Genomic DNA, 19,208 nt, shown 5'->3' with positions numbered 1-19,208 from the left:
ATTGAGGAAACTCACCATAAGAGGGGCAAAATTATTAAAAATGTGTGCCAAGGTGATGAGTATTGTTGGTTCCCCCTGGAGTTGCCAGGTGGAAGAGTCCCTTTCTACCAGCTTCCCTTCCTGAAAGAGAAAACTCAGGATTGCACAAATTTTTTAAATAGATCCTTAATTTACATGAATTTTCTTAAGAAAGTCCTTGAAACAGGTCTCTGATCCAGAAATACACAATAGTTCCTTAGAAAGGCAACAAGTTCATTATTATCCTGACAAATCTGGCATTATCTAGATACTACCATATATAGTGGTTACTTGAAAAATTTTGGCCCTGTAGTTCCAATACCAGATGATGCCACATTGAAAGATTACTATGTGCTATATTTCATTAAGTTCAGCAATTCCCTTGCACCTAATGCTGTTCATTATTATCTGCTATTTTCAGGGGAAGGACAGATAAAATTCAATTATTGTTACAGCATAATACGATACCCAGCTTTACATTTTCTCCCCCACCCCCAACTGAACTGAATGCTGCAGTGGAGGTTCTGACTCTGTCTAGAGGCTGTGGGGGATCTGAATGAGGAAGAACAGGCTTCAGCTCCTCCCTAGCAAGTCTAAATGGCTGTTGATTTTTGAATCACTTAGATCCAAGGATTTGTTATCTCTTGTTCCAGGTAAGGTTGTGGTACCCCAAACAGAACCAGTATGCAACCTGGGGTTCTCCTGGATTCACAGCTCCTGTTTGAGGAACATGTGACAGCTGTGGCCAGGATGGGCGGCACACAAATTCATCTTCAGTACCAGAAGTGCCTTTTCTTAGACTAGGAGCTCATCTCTTAAGGTCAGTTACACTTTAATCTCCTGACTGGGTCACTGCAGCACATTCTACATGGGCCTGTCTTTGAAGAGCATCTGGAAGCTGCAGTTGGTACAGAATGCATCAGAATGGAGAGAAATGAATAGCCTTGGGGTATACGTGTTACATTTTCTCCACAAGCTTGCATTGTTTGCCAGTGTACTTCCAGGTGCAATTTAAGGACCAGGATTTTTGCATGACCATCTCCTTAGATCCAGCAGAGTCCTGTTAATCATAGAAATCTACGGGAGCCAGGAAGCAGGACTTTTCAGTTGTTGAACACCAATCCTGCTGAGAATAGACTAGTACACACCAAAGCAGTCTTTCAGAAGGCTCTTATATGGTTGTGTTCCCATAGGAGTGCATAACTTATAAGAGTTGGAGCCTGTAGTTTAAAGTGGTTTGGTCTCTTGACTGCTATTATTTTACTTAGTGTTCCTATATTACTTTAGCCTGCTGTAAGCTGCCAGAGCTGTTTTGTGGAATGGATGGCTATATACGTTGAATATTTTACTTGTTTCATTTCATTAGATTTCACAAAATAGATACAGGAGGGCAACAGACTTCCCCATTATTCTCCACCACTCAAAAAAACCCATCTAATTTGAAACTTAGGTATTTCCCTTTCATCTTACTAATATTTCAAACTCCAAATATAGTGCCACAGAGCCTGCATAGGTGTAGCAAAGAGGCATTTATCATACTTATTTTAATTTTTGATAAACACACATATACACCTGAAGATAACAAAGCTTAATCTTCATAAAATAAAACACAGAGGAAGTGTTCTTTGTTCAAATCATTTAGAACAGGGGTGTCAAACTCAAGGCCCATGGGCCGCATGCGGCACATTGGGGTACTTAGATCTGGTCTGCGGGGCCACTCTGGAATCAGTGAAAGACCGGCCCGTGGTGCCTCTGCCAGCGAAAACGGGCTCCCAAGCTCTGTTTTCACTGGCAGAGCACTCAGGCCACCATAGGCAGACCCTGACACAAGTGACCTAGAGCTGGCCATTCCCACCCTCACCATGCCCACCTCAGCCCCCCCCCCCCAAGGTCAAACAAAACCCTGATGCGACCCTCAATGAAATCAAGTTTGACATCCCTGCTTTAGAATATTTTTTTTACTACACTAAAATGTTAATCCTGTTTTGTTGTGTTTTAGGAGTGTTCTATTACTTAATTCTTTGAAAGTGATTGAAAGAGCTTTGGCTGAGTAGCATAAATATTTATACATTATATACACACCTAAATAAAATAAATTTAACTAAATCCATGCATTTTTAATAGAACATGTCTATATAAATGTAACATTGAAAACACGGTCTTACCGAAACATCCATTTTAATAACATTGTTGAGATATCCCAGGAGCTTGTGAGCTTTCATCAGATCTGCCGCTGGCTTATCCTGTAAGGGCTGATACCCCTCCACTGGATATGTAAGGAATTATTAAGAAATATACTGGAAAGCAATTTACTTCTTTGAGCCCAAGTTTCTAAATGCCTGGGACAGAAAGAGGCAAGAGCAGCCCTTGATTCTCTGGGAGAGGAGCAAAGTCCATAGAGAGCAATAATGTCTTACAAGTGTGACTGCATCATGCAGTGGGCAAGGGAGAGATTTCCTGCAGGGTTTTTTTTTTTCTGGATTCTTTTTGGATACTTGCTATTCTTATTTTTTTAATTGCCAAGTCTATTTTAGGTGCACATTATAGTGTTTGTATTTTCCCCACCTTAAGGAGCAAATGGTGGGAAGTGAAAACACATAGGATTAATTTTACTATTATCCTTATTAGTCTCTGTTCTTTTCTTAAAACTCCACATAGAGGGGGGGGAAAATCTGGCACAGCATCTTAAATCAAAAGCACAAGATGAAATCCCCTGTCCAAATTTCAATTCAAGTACTAGGTGTTCCTCAATTAAAAAACAAACCTTATATGGTTATTCTTCACTTTTACTGAGTAACAAAAGTAAAATATGTTCAAGATGCACTAAGAAAGTATTTTTTCTAGGCATTATAACTGTAAGATTCAATGGATCACTGAAAAGCTAACAGGAACATGAATAAGGAAAAATAATACATTTTAGATATTGACATTTCTCAGCAAGAATTTTTCCACTGTTTGGTTAAAACTTTTTAAAAGGATATCGGAGTGGGCGGCTACCAAAGTTAAAGGCAACGGATTCCTTGAATGACAGACTGATGGCAGGGAAATAGGCCATGCCAGAGCCTCTTGAAATATTATCGAAAGCTGTCCCCAGAGACACACCATTCCTGAAGGGAGAAAAATTAAAGAATTTTTTTTAGGGTTCATACAATTTATCATAAAGGATTTATATGGCAGTCACAAGAAAAATGCAGAAATATTTAAAGCCATGTAGCTTCTCCTCCCCCATTGGAAACAAATAATATAAAACAGAGTCTAAAGCCTAAGGGCAGAATTTGCTCACCCATTGCTATGACCCACACCTAGATTTTATCTGCAAAGGTAAAGAGCCCTAAGATTGTATTTGGTCTCAGAATGCCACTAAGTGATTCAGGCCTATGCTATTTTCTCTGCAGAAGCTTATGTGTCAGAAGAACAAGCCATTCTATAACACTGGTCATAAAAGTAATCATTTGGCAAAACAGTCAGAACGATCCATTTAGACTATTACTAATTTTTAGTTTTCTCAGTATTAGCAAGTTGGGGGTTTTGCATTAAGGGAATCTATGTTATTTTTAGTTGCTGTATCAAGTATATCAGATTTCCTAAGAGCTGTACAGAGGCATATGTGCATGTATTTAATGGAAGGACGAACTACCATCAGATTATACTGCTAAGATTAGACCAAGTAACTAAATTTGCTTGCTTTCTACTTCTTTTTTCTATTAAATCCATAAGATCATGGGTCCAAAGCCTTGTCTTTCAATCTTGATTAACTTTTATAAAAAGTTTACTTTAGGCAATGTTTTTCCTATGGCAAAGTTTAAGAACAAAATGGGTTTGTGCCTCTCAGCAAAGCTAAAGGCTCCTGGTTTGCATCTTAAAAACTGTCCCTGAAAATGAACATTCAGGCCAAAAAGTTTAGCTCACTAACTCAAATGACATCACCAGTCATGTCTCCTATATATCCAGAGGCCAAATAAAGCCATTTTTTTAAAAAAAAAGTATGATTCCCGATTACTAAATATTAGTTATCACTGCCCTTCACACACAGTATTCCAGTGAACATTCTGCTATATAGTAACAGTTCTCTGTAGATTTTAAATGATACAATACTATAGATACAGTACATATAGAAGATGTGACGTTGAAATGTTGTTAGACTTCTGAATCAAGTGATACCCAGGAGATTTTGAACACAATACTTACAAACAGAAAGAAATGTTTCCCTCATCAAGGTTTATTAAACAGCTGACAATGTCTCCTGCTGCCCAAGACTGGAAGAAAAAAAGCGTTTTTCTGAAAACATGTAAACAGCATTCTCTCAAGGTTATTTTCAAATTTATCAAACATGTATACCTCCTTGATTACATTATCTTTCTGTTTCATATCCCATTCCATAGCCCAATCTTCTTTCCTCTCCAGTCTAAGAAATATAATAAACTATAGCCTTCTGTTTTGCAATATGGAATGAAGACAGCTACATATTCAGACTCAACTGCTACTTTCCAAGTAAAATAATTAGGAACACTTACTTTCCCATAGTTAGTTGTAGTCACATTCCACTTGCGCACTCGATTCCCATCGTAAGCATATGAATCTGGTGTGTCCCCAACTCCTTCCTTTGTAAGAGCCAAGAACAAACTTTAACTAAAATTATTTGGGCTACTATCCCATTTTGTATTCTCATACCATACTTTTTCAGTAATCTCGTCGTCAGTATCTCACTATAAGAGTTAAGATGTTTAAAATATGTTTTAGGCTTTAACTTAGTATTTCCCTTTTGTTTACAAGCATAAAATGTACAGAACTAGAGTAGAAAGGTTAGCTTAAGGCTGGAATATTGCATCACTTGTCATTAATGTTTTTTAAATATTTTGTTATAATGATGCTTCCCTTTCCATAAATTATTGTCAGTGTCATATGAAAAAATAGTAAGAAATACAAGAATTACTGATCTCAAAATTGGGTAAATGCCCACTCATAGATTTCTCAATACTGCCCAAGACTTTGAAATACAACAAGTGATTGTTTAATAATATTTAGAAAAAGTGGCAATACTGTGTATGCAATGCTGTAACATTACCTCTTGATTGAACCGACAATTGAGAGTGCACCAGCCAATCTGCATGAGACCTTGGGATGAAATCAGTACCTCATAGATCCATTTACCTAAAAGGGAATGTAAGTGACATGCAGCAAAGTTCCAGTTACATGGTTTAGATTGCAATTACTTGTCAAGATTTACAAACACTTAAAAGAATTCTAAAGGTTCATCATCCAAAGGAATTCAAAAGGATAAATTCATTCTTTCTTTTCCAAAATCCCTTGCTTTTATAAGCATTATTTATTAGCTGTACAATAAAAATAATTACTTCATTGTCAAACATTTCTTGCAAAATAGCTAAGATATCTGTAACATAAAAATTCAAGCCAGAGATTAATTGGATAATAAATCTTCATTTTAATTTGTTTGCTACATCTGTCTTCCAACTTGAACCAGTATCTTTCTAAGGTTGCCCTACTTTAATCTTACCTTTATATACACAGGTAGTAGCTCTAATAGAACCAAAGTTACTATGCCCAATCACCTAATACAAGAAACAAAGAAAAGGGATTGTCACAAGGCTTTCATTGTACTTTATTTCAGAAGAAAGAAAGTTAAAGTATTGTGTTACTTCCAAAGATCCAAATCTCAAACTACTAGCTAGTGATAATGTGAGAAAGCTACTCCTGCAGATGACACATGTATTAGACTACAATCAAACCACATAGTTATATAAACAGGTTAAGAATCAGTGTAAACTAATAGCCTGAAAGCTCATCAGAAAGGATAATAAAATACACGTGCATATAGATGGTTCAGATGTGATTCTAACAACCAACAGCAAAACCAAGAGTAATAAATGACCTTTATAAAGGAAGAATGATAACATCCTCTGTTTTCAGGGCAGTTTAGCTGACTGCCTGGACTGTTAATGTAAGTGGTGCATGACTACATTGATTGATAGGCTCAGTAGAGAGGTGGATTTGCTTCTTCTTCCCCAACTAAGAGACTGAATCTAGTGAGCAACATGATTGGCAAGAAAACTCTCAAATAAAACCTCCAAGTACATGAAAAAGATTATCAACAGCACACACAAACAGTAGAAACTAATGGGAAAGAGTAGTTTAAGTGGAGAGCAACAAAGAATATCTGCCTGTCTCCAGTTATTGTGTCCACCCAAGCATTTAGACAGAGTAGGTGAGTTCCAGCTGCCTTCAATTAAATATTGTCATGCTGTGGGACTGGGAAAACATATATTCTCTGTCACATCCCCTGCCCATTGGAATAGCATTCCCACCAAGAGACAAATTGCTCCCATTCTCCAAGTGTTCCAGAACTCCTTTAAGACTAAGCTTTGCTCCCAGGCCTGCCTGAGGTCCATGTGTTAATGGAGTCCCTGTTGCGTTTTTTACAGTTATTATTATTTTGTCCAGGCAATTATCTTTGTTATGTTTTTGACTGTATTTTAATTATGTATTTGATATTTTGCAACATGCCCAGTGTCTTTTTGGAGTCCTGTGGACTTAGCAAATCTAATTAATAATAATAATAAACTAAATAAATTTCTTTACTTATTGAATTTATATACTACCAATCCACTATCCAAAGTGACTCCAGATAAATAAGCAAATCTAAACAAATAATAATGAAAACTCAATGAATATGAAGGCCAATAACTGCTAAAGAACTGGCAGCTATGATTCCACATTGTTGTGAATAATATGCAGTCAATATACAATTAAACAGGATACATGCAATGCAAATATTTCACCACCAGAAAAAAGAACTCTATTTAATTGTCATGCCTTCGAACTTGTTAATTATGACTTTAGGATTATTTAAATTTAAATGAATATAATTTTTTAAATTAAATAATTATTACATAATATTTTTATTACTATAACTATGCTAAGGAAATGGAAAGGCAACATGCAAAGTAAATATTTTAGTAAAGGAATAACAGGGAATACCATAAAATAGGTGGTAGACATGGAACATTTTCCGGAAGAAGAATACTGGAACCAATTGATTATACAGATTTATTTCAGCTGCCTTATGTTTTTTTCCCTGCCAAATGGATTAGGCTTTTCGATCAGTGGTTGACAGCTACCTCTGCCAATTTATGTACCTAAGCCACAAGCATACTAAAGATATCACCACTTGATTATATCTGCAGTAGGCAAAATTTTATGAATGTGAGATTTTAACAGTAATAGGGGGCAAAAAAAAAGAAAGACGACTATTTTAAATTAGAATAGAAAACTACAGTTATAGTTTTTTTGCTACATAGGATCTCAAATTATTGTTAACCCATATCAATGCTGACAAATAGTTTACCTATGAAAGGAAGAACAGAAGGTTTTTTTCCTATATCTACAAGAATATTATCATATTAAATCACACTTACTCCAAGTAGATCATCATCAACAAGCAGGAGCCCTTCAAAGCCACTAGTATGATCCAGCACTACAGTTGAAGGACCAAGTCTGCCATCTACAGTTTGATCTGAAACAAAATTGCAGAACGTATAATGAGAAAAGTGTGGAAATCAACAAGAAATCCAACAGGCGATATATATGTAATTTTCTGGCAGAAATGAATTTTAGGAAGGAAGTGTTATAGTTAATAACCATATTTTAACATGCATTTCAATAGAAATAATAAATCTATCAGTGAAAGTTTTGCATTACTCAAAAAAGAATGCACAAGAGTGTGTCTTATACTCTGAAAAATACCGTACTATTCCTCTTCAAGGGAAACATAGCATGTTGAAAAGGAAGAATAATAGTACTCCAGTTTACTACAGATTATCTGAAATTTTCCTGCTGCTTTGCATTCAGCATATTCTGTACTAACTAGTGAAAACATCCAGTTAATTCTTGTGACCCACATTTTGAGAAATGCTGCCATACAGGATCAAAAAAAGACAAGGTTCATTTTTCCTAAGATGCTATTCTATGTCACCTTAACATAGTAACCAAACAGATACCTACCTTGACCATCTTCTGAGCTGGCATTTTCTGTTAATAATTGCTCTATATGTTCTTGTAGATTTTGAAATGATAGGTGCTTCCTAGGAATAAAAAGAACTATTTTTAGGGGTCCTACATGACTTTCTATGAGAGCCAGTTTGGTGTAGTGGTTAAGGCATTAAGCCAGAAACCAGGAGACTGTGAGTTCTAGTCAGCCTCAGGCATGAAAGCCAGGTGAGTGATCTTGGGTCAGTCACGTTCTGGAAGTAGGAGAAAGGAGGCAATAGCAAATTACTTCTGAAAAACCTTGGCAACAAAATCACAGGGACATGACTGAACAGAAGAAAAAATGACTTTCTGTGAAGAGATTTGTATAAATTATAGATCAGATTTCCTAAATTATTTCAACATTTTCCTTGGCTAAGTAGCAGTGTAATAAAGCTACAGTCATGTAAAAAAGTAAATTCATCCTGTGTGAAATTTTTTTTCTTTTTTAAGAAATGTGGGCATATCAATATTTTATTTTCAAAGAATATATAAAGAAAATTTAATTGAACAAAATATAAAAATTGTCTTTGAAAATCAATTATTTAACAAAAAATTAAATGAGATATGCCATTTCCTTCAATGCATAAAGTAAGGATATTCTTTGCTCTAATACCTGCTATTGCTCCCTATGGTAGAAACAACATGACACTGACTGGGAAGTACTTTTTTCCCACTCCTCCATGCAAAATTTTTCTAGCTGTGGATATTTGGGGGAATTTTTGCATGTACAGCCCTTTTCAAATTACTCCACAGCATCTGGATAGGATTTTGATCCAGGCTTTGACTTGGCAATTCCAGAACTCTTAATTTCCTTTGTAGGTTAAGTGGAATACTTCAGGTCATTGTCACATTGAAAGGTTCACTTTCAGTTCATCTTCAATCCTCTAACAAATGATCTCGCTTTATCCTAAACATCTTCTTGCACAATGAAGAATTTAGTATAATGGTAAACTGCCCAGATTATGATGCAGGAAAACAGCCCCAAACCATAACATTTCCACAACCATGCTTTACAACTGTTATTCAGGTCTTCTGTGAAATGTTATCTATGATTTTGGCCAAACATGTCTTCTGGTACTTTGATCAAATAACTCTATCTTTACCTCTACTGTCCAGAACACATTGTCCCAAAAATCCTGGCTTTTGCCTAGGTGCTTATAAGCAAACTTTAGACTTGCCCTGAATTTTGTACAATGTTATACATATTCAATATGCCAATGGCAAGATGATTTCCAACTTCCCACTGAACTCATATAATAAGCGAAGCCCACTTAATTGTGACCTAGCAAGCTAAATGGAATCCATGAGTTACGTGATGTGCCACATCTCTCTAAAATAGTTTTGCACTTGGGAAAAAAAAATGTTTGCCAGAATATTTGTAGAATGATAGCAACTTGGTGGTACAGCAGATTAAAGCACTGTTAAGTAACACCAGGTGCCTGCAATTATTGCAAGTTCAAATCTCACCAGGCTCAAGGTTGACTCGGCCTTCCATCCTTTCGAGGTAGGTAAAATGAGGACCCGGTTTGTGGGGGCAATAAGGTGACTTTGTATAAAAACGAACACCGCTTGGGAGGCGCCAAAAGCCCTACTAAGCAGGTATATACAAAAGTATGAAGGCTATTGCTTAACGCATTGTAAGCCACCCTGTGTCTCCGAAAAAGGGTGGCATATAAATCGAACCAATAAATAAAATAAATAAAATAAACTGATAAGTTCATATGATAGAGGGTTGAGAAAATAAGGGTCTCAAATGGGTTGGAAATCATTTTTTTAAAAAAATTACTATAAGCCTATTTAATAATATTAAAAGTTTTATACAGCTTCAGTTTCAAAATAGTGGGAAATATGCTTCCAAAAAGCACCTTTGTTTCTATCCAAATTATCTCTATGATCTTAATAAACTGATCAAAGAAATTTGACACAGAAAATTCTCTAACTCCAAATAAAAAATATTGAAATGGAATGCTTAAAGAATAAACAGTCTGGGAAAGCTGCAGCAAAGCAACAAGAAACCACTCCAGTCCTCCTCCTGGTAACCTCCCCTGATCAAAAGTAAAATGGGATGAAAGTTATTTTTAACAACACTAGCAACTCAGTTGTGAGTTCAGTTGCTAAGTATAATTTGACCCTAACAGATCTTTAAATAAAAATGTACAACATGCATTTGTCCTAAGACATATTCACATGAAACTCTAGCAGCAGTAGTACTGGGCTGAATTTGCATGTACTATCTAGGGACAAAAATAAAAGGAATTATCATGTAATTATATTTGAATTTAACATATAAAATATGAAATGAAAAAGCTTTTCTTAAGGCCTTATGAACATCTTATTGGCCTCATGAGAAATCTATATATAGGTCAGGAAACCATAGTACAGACAGAACATATTCAAACAGACTGGCTTCAGGTTGGTAAAGGAATGAAACAAGGCCATATCGTGAAGTTGTATTAAGGGGAAGAAGATGATAGCTTTATAACTATCAATAACAATATATAGTATAACTAACAATAACAACATACACTACGCTGATGATGCTATCTGAAAGTTAATAAAATGCAACGGATCTGCACACTTTAGTAATAAAAGGAGCTGAATTAAAAAATGGAATCAAGATTAAATATAAAGACCACTAAACTAATGACAACAGTTACAACAATCAACCAACCAACCAACCAACCTTAGAACTGACAATGCTCATAATGAAATGGGAGAATGTTTTTAGGGTCAACGATCAACAGTAGACAACAAGCAGTCAAGAAATATGCAGCAGAGCAGCACTTGGTAGAGCAGCCATGAAAACCTTGAAAAATATATTCAGATGCTGTGATTTGTCTATGCCTACAATACCTGTAACCCTGTAATAATTCAAAGGAGGACTCTAATGAAGCAAAATAGGAAAAGTATTGATATTTTTGAACTTTGGTGTTGGAGAAGGCTCCTGAGAATACAGAGGACAGCCTAGAAAACAAGCCAGTGGCTTATCAAAGAAATAAATCCAGAGTTCTTACACTCAAGGCACAAATGACCAGGTTCAAATTATTTTATTTTGGATACATTATGAAGACTCAGCTCAAATGCTGGGAACAGGTAGAAGAAAAAAGAAGAGACAACCAGTAGCCAAGTGGATGGACTCAATTAGAATCACACTGAAAAACCTGAAACTGATTAATTTCACATCTTTATATGAAATTTAGTGGATACTGATTTTCAGATTACAAATGTTATTACAAGTCTCAAGAACTATAAATGTTTGCAGTTACTATTTAACATTTATAAAGCATGCACACTTTTCTGAGTGTTGCATAGATTTTATTTATTTATTTATTTATTTTATTTTATTTTATTAAACTTATATACTGCCCTTCTCCCCAGGGGGACTCAGGGCGGTGGACAGCCAGAAATTAAAACACATATAGTACAAAAGTTAAGAAAAGACTAAAATAGATTAAATCAGCGGCATTACCAATTTAAAATCCCAAATCTACAAAATCAAAAATTTCCCAATTTAAAACCCAAAAATCAATAAAATTAAAAGATTAAAAATCCCCATTAAAACCATTTAAGCTAGGCCGGCTTGTTGGAATAAATAAGTCTTCAGGGCCTTGGGAAAGTGCGGAGGTCCGGGATCAGTCGTATTTCAGGAGATAGCTCATTCCACAGGGCAGGTGCCCCCACAGAGAAAGCTCTCCCCCTGGGGGCCGCCAGCCGACATTGCTTGGCCGACGGCACCCTGAGGAGGCCCTCTCTGTGCGAGTGTATTGGCCGGTGGGAGGTTATCGGTAGCAGCAGGCAGTCTCGCAAGTATCCTGGCCCTATGCCATGGAGTGCTTTAAAGGTGAGAACCAACACCTTGAAGCGCACCCGGAAGACCACTGGGAACCAATGCAGCTCGCGCAGGAGAGGTGTTACGTGGGAGTGCCCTGTTGCTCCCATAATCACCCACGCGGCTGCATTCTGGACCAGTTGGAGCCTCCGGATGCACCTCAAGGGGAGCCCCATGTAGAGAGCGTTACAGATATTAAAAGATACACAATTTAAGGCATTATTGGCAATATGTAAATAACATACAACCAAATTTACAGATATATTAGGGTATAGTAGAAACTAAGAGGATTTTGTTGCCTCTCACACACCTTTTCAATATGAGGAGGAAGTCCTATACAAATATTATAACAAAAATACTTGTATATAGTATATACAACAGATTATAATCTGTTTTATATAATGTCAGCACTGAACTCTTTCTAAAGGTTTATTCATGAATCAGATCCAAAGTGTATGATTTGCTTGGTATTTAATAAATTAAGAAGCTATTACCTGCATGCAGCAGAAAGTTGAGTTCCATCAGCACTGGGAAAAATACGATGAAGATAATCATTCAGGAGCTTGCTGTTCACTATTCCTATGACAAGTAACAAAATCCAAGTCAGATAATACCTCAAAGATACTAAGTGTTACTTTTAAAGGTGTGACAAATACTTTCTAGTTGAATTTATTTCTTCTTTACAATTTAAAAGTATTTTAAGAGTATAATTATAAGAGTATAATACAGTATTCCTGCATGACTTCCAATTTCAGACAAACCAGGATAGAGCAGAATGATCTGCCTAACACTACCTGCTGCATCAAATAATCTCACATTCATTCAATAAGTCTTGCTCATAAATGTCTAAAACTATTTCTAAGTAAAGGCTCACTTAATTAAAATAGAGAGTCTTCTATATTTATGTGAATGAAGAATTAAGAAGCATATTTTCCTCCAGACTGAAAACAACTTCTATCTATGCTCTTTGACAAGAAATGTATTGATAGATTTCTGACATTTTTGTACCACCCATTGCCTTCGGTAACATCTTCCCTGTTTCCCTGAAAAGAAGACCCAACTGGAAAATAAGCCCTAGCATGATTTTTCAGGATGCTCATAATTTAAGTCCTACCCCAAAAATAAGCCCCAGTTAAGATTGCCAACCAGATGGAAACATTTAGTGACATATTTCTCCAAAAATAAGACCTAACTGGAAAATAAGCCCTAATGCATTTTTGGCGCAAAAAATAATATAAGACCCAGTCTTATTTTTGGGAAAACATGGTTATTGTACTCCTAGATGGTATACAATAAAAAGTTAAAATGTAAAAACAGTATATAAAAAGTAAAAATTTAGAAAGTTTACAATTAAAAGGAGGCAAGGATTAAATCTGTTACAAATTAGTTAAGAAGGCAAAAGGAAGGCTCTCAGAGGACCAACCAGCCCCATGGCTGCATGCTCCTTTGAGCTGCCCACAAGAAGTTGCAGAGTTTATTTTAACTGCTTTGCAGAAGGACAGGAGAGTGGGGGGCCTGTCTCACCGGGGGGGGGTGTCCAGAGGGCAGGGGCAAGGGCAGAGAAGGCTCTCTTCCTAGACTCCGCCAGTTGGAATTCTTTAACTGAGAGGGTTTGCAACATACCTTCGTTACCTCATGGGGTGGGACAAGTTGATATAAGGGGACAAAAACAGTTCTGTAGGTAGCCTGGCCCCATGCCACGTAGGGCTCTATAGGTCACAATCAAGTAATGTACCATTATATTTAATATCCAACTAATGAGACTGTATTTACACAACTTGGAAAGTAAGCTATATGAATCAATATGTTTTCTGAAACTTCCTGTTCTTAATTAGTAGTTAAAAAATAGATGTTTTTTTTGTACCTGATTACTTTTTCTGCAAGCTGGGATTTTTTTTCCTACTAAAAATTTATAATTTTAGCTGACCTTCAAAACAGATCTCAAATAAAATATGTATCTTGACCTTTATATAATTGACTTAGAACCAAGAGAAACCTACAAGATAAGTAGCTTCTCCCCAGAATCCACAATATTGCTCCTACCTGCAACTTTGGACTTTTCAGACTCAGTGCTTAACCTGTAATTCTTCCGAGGAAATGCTGTGCCAGAACTTCTTGATGTCATAGTTCAGGACAGTATTAATGTCACTAACTTTAAAGATAAAATATGAAATAAATTAGAAATTGTAACATCTGTAGAAAAACTGCTATCAAAGATTTTAATGCTCCAAACAAAACTACTGAGAATAACAAAGAAAAACATATTTTTGCATTTTATTTTCAGTGTCATTTTTCAAATAACACTTTCTGGCATGCAGGAACACATGACAATCCATTTCTAAGAATTTGCTATAAAAATGGGAAAAAAAACAAGTAATATTTTTTAAAACAGTTTTGGAGCATCTAGACTGAAATAGAATTAAATAAGAATTAAATAAGAACTAAATAAGAATTGGTAGCTAGGATGGAAAAATAAACACATAACTTTTAAGTTATTTCATTTAATACAAATAGAACAGATTTAGTAAAAATGAAAAATTTGCTAGCAGACCTAGTAAAACAACAAAAATTAAAATTTAAACATATAGTAGTAGCAAATACTATACAAGAAAACTGATTTAAATTAAATCTATTAAAATGATGAGAATAAAAAATTGGAAAAAAGCATATTCCAGAAAAAAATGAGAAGAATGTACAAAGTATATATACATAATATTTATGTAAGTTGATAGATAACCAAACAGCCACCAAGAGAAAAATGTGACTTATGTTTTTTATGGGAACTTGCTTTAATAGATATTCATTATTCTTCATTATTCAAAGTAATGCTTTTAATAGAATATGTAAGCAGTAGATTATCCTCAGAGTTGTATTTGTTATATATCTAGATCCATTCTCAGTACAAACATATAACAATAAGTTTCAAGAATATTTGTCTCACAAATGTTTATGGATGCAAATTCCCCATACAACAGACTAATAACACTGTCTCACAATATGAAGCAAGTATATTTCAAGTTCCAAATACATCTCATTTAGACCATCATCACCTTTGTTTAAACTTACCCAACAGCAAAAGCAACTAACTTTTATCTTCATTTAGTAACAGACATAAGCATATACAGTAATTCAATATTGCCTTCACAACACAGCACAAAAAGTAACTTTGGCAACATTAATAAACAGTTAATATATATTCACATGCTGACTGAAGCATAATGTAAAAAACTAGGCTAAGATTGCAGTGCTGCTTTGAACTACACTACAAGGCAGAAGATTTTTATTATAGACCATATTTTACCCCCACAGTATATTCACAAGTACTAAACATTTCTACTAAACTTGTCCATATATCTTGGCTGGTGAAAATGTGAGCCTTTGACTCTGCCTTGAAATTTTTTTTGCAAAGTTTTTTGGAAGTGGTTTGCCCTTGCCTCCCTCCTAGGACTATGAGAGAGAGAAAGAGGTCAAGGTCATGCAGTTCGCTTTATACTAGACTAGGACTAGGACTAGGACTAGAACTAGGACTAGGACTCAGAGTTTCCTACCAGTTTCTTACCTGATGCCTTAATTATTACACTATGAGACCTTAAATTAAACATAAAGTTTCTGTAAATCTATCTTGCTTGGTCATTCAAAACAATCTTTCCTCAAATCAGCATCTTTATAAGAAAATATTTAGTTAACAGGCTTCTAATAATCTCTTTATTGTGAACTTTGATAATAAATGCATATCTAGAAATAACCCTAATATCAGAGAATGCTAAAAAGAGAGACCAAGAAAGAAACAGACAGCAAGAAACAAAATACAGTTGCAAATGCAGAGATGGCTCTAATTAATAAGGATTTATCTAACATTATTTTTTGTAAGTGTATTGCAGGAAGGAAGGCCTATCACTAAGAAGGCAGCCCCAATTCTGGTCACTTATCTAAGAGAAAGATACTAGACAGCTGAGAAAAAATGCAAATAAGACAGCTAAAATTACCAGGGAGTGGAGTAACTACATTAGTAAACACTGTAGTATTTGGCATTTTTAAAATTATTAAAACAAGCCAGACATTCATAAGATTATGCACTTTTCCTTAACAGTAGAATCCATGGTTTACTGTATTCATGATATAGTAGAATCCAGTTTCCTACAGTAAAAGCCTTGATTTGGATTCTGGACACATTAAAATTAGTATTTCTCACACAATACAGTTCAAGTAGGGTTATTGTTAGATAAAACAATGATCAAATTAGGATCATTATGATCTTAATGAAATTCAAGGAGAAAATAACCATAGCTGAGAAACATACTGTGAATGTTCATTAGTGGGTGACAACTGCAAGAGAATTCTTCTCTCTCTCTCTTATATCATGATGGGCTTTGCACTGGCATTTAGTTGATCAAAGCATGAAATAATACACTGTACAAGATAGGTTAGGTGTCTATTCAAGATGTTCTCACTATTCAGTTAAGACTTATTTCTGCCTATCAGCAGTTACATGAATAGCAACTCAAATGGAATAATGTGAATAAATTATTTTTTACAAAATTTAATCCCAAATTTAACTTCTGGCTTAAACTGTGTCAGACGTTTACTACCAAAATAAATGTAAACTAGGGGAAAGAAGCCATACTTAAATTGGTTTGCTTTAACAGCTGAAAATCCACCAGAGAATTCTCTTCCTTTATCAATTCAAATTACATTTAGCCTTGGCACATGGAAATGGGAGCCAAAATCACAGCTATAGTTTGGAAATATTACTGCAATCAACCTGCATAATATTGCAATAATGTTGGTTTCCAAATAATGTGGAAGGGTGCAAGTATAGGATTATGTTTATTTTGGGATTTCCACTGGAAAACAAGAAAAAAAAAATCAGCTTGCATTGAAACACCTGCCACAGCCGATGACCTTTTGCCCGATTTCACAGTTGCCCCTTCTACTACTGGGAGGTTTGTTGTCCTCCAAACTCCTGGGGCTTGGTGCTCAATCTCATCCATACCTATTATTGGTAAGGAACCCTCATTGAAATAGACAGTGCTTACTTTGAGATCAAGCCTTAAAATCAATTTAGGATTAAGGTGCAACGTCTGAGCAGATGACTTCCCACTAAATTCGATGGGCATTAATACCCAACGAAGTTAATACGCTTCGAGATCACACAGAAAAGCTTCTTTTCCACGGAAGGGCGGTCCACAAGATACTTAAAATCTTTCGGCTCTTCCCACGCTACTCTGGGAAGGTGACACAAACGAGGCGCGTTTTTCACACGAGAGTCGGGTCTCCCGCGTGGCCGCTCGCACGCCAGGAACTGAAGGAAGCAAAGGCGCAAAGGTAGACAACCACCAGGCTGGAGATTGCGGGGCAGAAGAGGAGGAGGAGGAGGAGGAGGCTGAAGAGGAAGAGCCTTCGCCTGCAACTCTTCCCCCGAAAAAGGCCTCCCTCGGCCGGCTTCACGCCAAGGGCAGGACCGGTGCAGCAGGCAGCCTCGCCTCGGACTGCCCACCGGGAGCCTCCCTGCCGCGCGGCTGGCTTCCCACCGAGCACCCGAAGCGCCCCACCGCCTTCCCCGCGCGTGGCTGGCAAGCCGGGTTGGCTTCTCCCTCTTTAAAGGCGAGCGGGAGAGCAGGGCAGAGGCGCGGCGCTCTCTGCCTCCCCAGCTGACTCGCCACCCGGGCCTAGTCGCAGCCCGCGAGCCGCGTCTCGACGGCAGCCGCCCCTCCGCACCCGGAGCCGAGCACCGCAGCTACTACTCACCGCCGCCTCCACCGCACGCCTGGCTCCCTCGCCAAGCCCCGCCGGCAGCGGTTCCTCACAACATCCGCCCTGCTACGGAGCGCCAGCTGGGACACACCAAGCGGCGGCACAACCGCAGTGGCTGGGCGGGTGGATTCCCTCGTTCTACTGGCAGCGCCGCCCTCGAGAGCCAGCTTGATCTCCCGCGAGCCAGCAGCAGCGCCCTACACACCGCGGCCGGCTCTGACCCTTGCCTCCTCGGGGAGAACCCCGGGCTTCTCTGCAGCTCGCTAGCAGAACAGACGATGCTCTCGCTTCCCCCAAAATGCTTGGCTTTCAGCTCTCATGCGGTAGCCCGATCATTCGAGACGCATTACCTGAGCACGTAAAAAAGGATCCCGCCTAAGGTTTGGAGTAATCCGGACGATCGCTGGACAGCAGCACAATGTCATAATTATCCATCAGAGTTTTGCCATCAGGGTAAGAAAAGTAAGTCGTCGTCGTCCCCCCCCAAATATATTCTAACCTTCCAGAGTTCAAACATAAATGATCACCTATGAATTTTTGTTACTTAAAGAAGAAAAGCAAATCTTAGTGGCTGGTTCACAAATTGTACTTCATGAGCCAACCAAGTGAAAAATAAAACTTTTAATCTAAATCATTAGCCCTCTCCACACTTGTCTTTTGTTTTGTACTGGCTAAATGAAAACACCTCAATTTATGGCTTAGTATGTTGTGTGAACCTAAATAACCGTGGTCTGAATGATGATAAAACATTTGAACCACAGTGGCTGAATTCACACGTTATGCCACAAAGTACATTATGGCGTTCTGTATTGTATAGATCACACTGATGGCTTAGTATATTATGTAAACCAGACTGTAATATGGTTGTTAGTTTTGGTGTAATATATGCCTTTATGGTTCAAACTGTTGTGAAAATTACGGGGGGGGGGGGGGGGGGGGGGAACTATAGCTGGATTTCTGACCAGGCTCTATTTATTATATTTCTGGTATGATAATGCTAGGAAAGATAGGAAAGAGAAAAATGAGGATCACTTGGAGCAAAATTGATTAACTCATGTAGTAGCAATACATACATCACTGGAATATCTGAAGGACCAGGTTGGGGACAGATTGTCTTGGAGAAAATCTATGTGGATTTTCCACTACACACCTCTAGGAAATTCCTAACTGTTGTTGACAATTTTCTCCTTTAGAGTGTAGAGGAAAGAACAAGAGCATCACCTCGTTTACCTCAAACCAAACCAATGAAAATAGAATAGCAGGATCATAGTAAAAGGAAAGTGAAATGCTCTTGATTTGATTGATGAATTGATTGATTCTTGATCTTGTGGAAACTAAAGCTGTATTAGACACGTATCTTGGAATACAAAACAGTGGAATTCTGTGAACTTGGAACAATGATAAATAGGATTTCCATGGCAAGAACAGCAAATGGAAAAAAGAGCTACATGGATATTGTTCCTTCTCGACTGTAATGGGAAAGGAACTTTTTAAACAATTTGAGATGTGTGGGGTTTTTTTGTATGTGTTTGTCTTAAAAGAGGAAGTAGACTTTTTCACA

The 19,208-nt window shown here is 37.1% G+C and overlaps 1 protein-coding gene across 2 annotated transcripts in view; it reads right to left on the bottom strand.

Annotated features, from left to right (window-relative positions):
* RNF123 (ring finger protein 123) overlaps positions 1-17,732 on the bottom strand; it is a 95,397-nt gene extending 77,665 nt beyond the window's left edge. For both annotated transcript variants that reach the window (XM_070937113.1, XM_070937114.1), the window contains exons 1-12: positions 17,642-17,732; positions 13,937-14,045; positions 12,388-12,472; positions 8,038-8,117; positions 7,452-7,549; positions 5,534-5,588; positions 5,084-5,169; positions 4,533-4,619; positions 4,207-4,274; positions 3,000-3,125; positions 2,184-2,292; positions 16-120 (exon numbers count right to left, since the gene is read on the bottom strand). In XM_070937113.1, the coding sequence (XP_070793214.1) occupies positions 16-120; positions 2,184-2,292; positions 3,000-3,125; positions 4,207-4,274; positions 4,533-4,619; positions 5,084-5,169; positions 5,534-5,588; positions 7,452-7,549; positions 8,038-8,117; positions 12,388-12,472; positions 13,937-14,018 (981 nt within the window). In that variant the 5' untranslated portion in view covers positions 14,019-14,045; positions 17,642-17,732. The remainder of the gene's footprint in view (positions 1-15; positions 121-2,183; positions 2,293-2,999; positions 3,126-4,206; positions 4,275-4,532; positions 4,620-5,083; positions 5,170-5,533; positions 5,589-7,451; positions 7,550-8,037; positions 8,118-12,387; positions 12,473-13,936; positions 14,046-17,641) is intronic.
* Between the last annotated feature and the right edge of the window lie 1,476 nt (positions 17,733-19,208).

Source organism: Pituophis catenifer, unplaced genomic scaffold, assembly GCF_029215685.1.
Source record: "Pituophis catenifer annectens isolate HBS135680 unplaced genomic scaffold, rPitCat1.0.hap2 SCAF_2, whole genome shotgun sequence".
NCBI classification, from domain to species: domain Eukaryota; kingdom Metazoa; phylum Chordata; class Lepidosauria; order Squamata; family Colubridae; genus Pituophis; species Pituophis catenifer.
This window is presented reverse-complemented; position numbering and strand designations above follow the sequence as displayed.